General features: G+C 36.8%; 1 protein-coding gene across 1 annotated transcript; it reads left to right on the top strand.

Annotated features, from left to right (window-relative positions):
* Nucleotides 1-205: 205 nt before the first annotated feature.
* On the top strand, nucleotides 206-2,055 carry LOC129890110 (probable membrane-associated kinase regulator 2). Its single transcript, XM_055965650.1, has 2 exons — nucleotides 206-1,607; nucleotides 1,703-2,055. Exons 1-2 carry the CDS (start codon nucleotides 371-373, stop codon nucleotides 1,813-1,815), a joined length of 1,350 nt encoding a protein of 449 aa, XP_055821625.1. The 5' UTR covers nucleotides 206-370; the 3' UTR covers nucleotides 1,816-2,055.
* Nucleotides 2,056-2,926: the final 871 nt, after the last annotated feature.

The raw sequence follows: 2,926 nt of genomic DNA, 5'->3' as shown, positions 1-2,926 counted from the left end.
TGACAAATGATTCTCAAAGAATACTATATCGAAGTTCATTCAAAAAATATTTGAAAGTTTCTATTTAACTAGGAGATATTTTTATTTAAATATAACAATAACTAAAAAAATAAATACTACTACTAGGAGTAATATAAATAAAGAGGTAAAAAGAAATAGAAAATATAACTTTTACCTACTTATGTTACTGTTCTTCCTCTGCCACCTTTCAGGGTACTGGTGCTACAGTATTAGCTAAGCTTCTCCATCATCAATCTTCTTCTCTCTCACTTTTCTCTATCTATCTTCACTTTATTTACCTCCTTTTTCTAATACTACTATTATTATTATAATAATTATTGTATATTATACTATACTGGCTCTACCAACTATGGAAGCTTTCAGTTTACTCAAGTACTGGCGTGGTGGTGGCGCCACCGGAGTTTTCTCAACCGATGCCGCCGGTGCTAAAACTCGTTCGACCGTACTTACTGCAGTTGGTTCTAACTCATCGGAATCTGATTCCGACGGAGATGGAGACGGAGATGATGGACCGTTTTTTGACTTGGAGTTCACCGCTCTTCCTGAAGTTGAAGAAGAAGAAGAGGTGAAAGTAGAAGAAAACGAAAGGTGTAAAATTAGTTCAAATAAGGAGGAGGAGGCTGAGGAAGGAGATGGAAGTGAGTCGGAGAATGAAGGAGAACTGAAATTCACGCTTTCCCGGTCTAGTTCGAGTGTTGATGGTACGGATCCCAATGTATCACTTTCGCCGTCTGATGATCTTTTCTTCAAAGGTAGTTTGGTTCCAATCGAGCCTTCATCGCTGTTGATATCCGCCTCGGAGGCGAACTCTAAATTTTCTTCGTCACTATTAAAGTCCGCAACTAAGTTTAGAGTGTTAATGCTGAAACTAAAGAAGCCAAAATCAAATGCAACAACAAAAAATGGAAAATCTGAAGGTGATGGTGATGGCGATGGCAGTGGCTCTGTTTCAGCTACTCCGAAACCACAAAGGATTAAAGTATTAGATGAGGAAAAAGAGGAGCCTCAAAATCGAACGCAGAGGAAGTTCTTAACGGTAAAGTTTAAGGTTGAAGAAGTTCCTATTAAGTCGTTGTTTACCAGAGATAGCAGCTCAGAAAGCAACAACCACAGCAAAATACAGAAGCGGAATCCGGAGGAAGCATGTTCAACAAATGCAGCAAATTCAGCTTCCGATGAGAAGAAATTTTCTAAAGATGTGATGCAGAAATACTTGAAAAAAGTGAAACCTCTGTACATTCGCGTCTCTAAACGTTACGGCGAAAAGCTCAGGTTCTCCGGACAGTTAAGTTTAACAGGTAATGCTGCAAATAAGGCCGGTTCTTCACCACCTCCGTCCGCGGCCGCGAAGGCAGAACCGGCGACAGACGCACCACCGGAGGCTGAGAAGAATCAGAAGCAAGGGAATATCCCGACAGGGCTGCGAATAGTTCGTAAGCATTTGGGGAAAAGCAGATCGGCGTCGTCGGCGGTTGTCGCCGCGTCGCCGGTAGCATCTAACCGTCGAGACGACTCGCTATTGCAGCAACAAGACGCAATTCAAGGCGCCATTTTACACTGCAAGAGGTCTTTCAATTCATCTAGAGGTAAATTCAATTAACCTTCCAGAAAATTAATTAAACAAAAAAAATACTCCATAATCTTATTATTAATTTCTTACACATTGCTAATTTAATTTTAGATTCAGAGTCATCCATTTTATCACGCTCAGCAAGCGATGCATCACATGAAAAATCAACGAACTTAACGACAGATTCATCTGCATTAGAGGAGGCCATAGCAGTGAGAAACTAAATTAGGAATTCATTAAAATTACTAAGATTTTCTGCTTAAAATCGTTAATTATTATTATTAGTAGTTAAATTTTGGTTTTCTACTACGCTTTTCCTCGATTATAGATATTTCAACGGTCATGACAAAGTAATGAGTGGTCAGTTATCTGTTTTCTCTCGTGCTTTGTTCTTTGTAAATTATTAATTAGCACTTCAATATTATAGAATTATACTAATAGTTCTACTTATTGTTATAAAGTTTCATCCTAATCTCCTGTTTTAGGTGCATTTGGTGTTGTAAAAAAATTCTTCTACTTTTGTACCTTGTTGCTGCGATAGCTTTTCCTAGTTTAGATCTCTTCGGTCCTTTAAAGGATTTTGGGTTCCAAGTACAAGGAGAAAGTATATATACACGTAAGTTTGAGAATTTTCATGGAGGGTTCAAACATTTATTAATATGCGTAAAATGGTAACATATTGAAGGAGTAATTATATTATATGCTATTATAATATACTATAGTTGGATAGGATTTAGTAACTTCTCAAAGGCACAATATATCTACCAATTAAATGGTGTTGGATAAATGTTTCCACAAGGTGAGAAAGTCACAAAATGTAGAGAGTTTGGCAATAATTTGGATTGGAGTAGCAACTTTTGAACTTGTAAAGTCTCTTTAGCGGTCAACAAACGGGGTAAAGTGGAGGCAAAGATATCCTAGATAAATTTTCTTTTCTTTTGATCTTGCTTTTTCCTTTACCTTTTTCTTTTTACCCCTTTAGTATAATATTCAATAAACAAATAAACTAGTACTAGTTAAGAGAGAAGATAGGTGGGTCATTCTTCTTCTTTCTTAACACAAGTCACAACACAAGCATAGTATTATAGGTAAAGTGAAGTGTGTGTGGGTTGTCCATTCATGTCAATTTCGATGGTCGTGAACGTTGATTTTGATGCTTAGTAAATTGATAGAAAAATACTTGTGAGATTCAATTTGTCTCCTATTGGCAAGGTTTTCCCTACAAAACTGCTGCTAACAAAGCTTTTTGTTTGACCAATTTTGTTTCCTTCTTTCTCTAACCACTATTTGAGTCAGGAACTTATTTGAGCCAAAAAAAATAAAAAAATAACACAA

The sequence above is a fragment of the Solanum dulcamara genome, chromosome 5, assembly GCF_947179165.1.
Source record: "Solanum dulcamara chromosome 5, daSolDulc1.2, whole genome shotgun sequence".
Taxonomy (NCBI): domain Eukaryota; kingdom Viridiplantae; phylum Streptophyta; class Magnoliopsida; order Solanales; family Solanaceae; genus Solanum; species Solanum dulcamara.
Note: the sequence above shows the minus strand (reverse complement) of the source record. Positions and strands in the feature narration are given on the sequence as shown.

Coding starts and splice junctions, on each gene's coding strand:
- LOC129890110 (XM_055965650.1), top strand. CDS start 371: ATGGAAGCTTTCAGTTTACTCAAGTACTGGCGTGGTGGTGGCGCCACC. Junction 1,608..1,702: donor GTCTTTCAATTCATCTAGAG/GTAAATTCAATT, acceptor ATTTAATTTTAG/ATTCAGAGTCATCCATTTTA.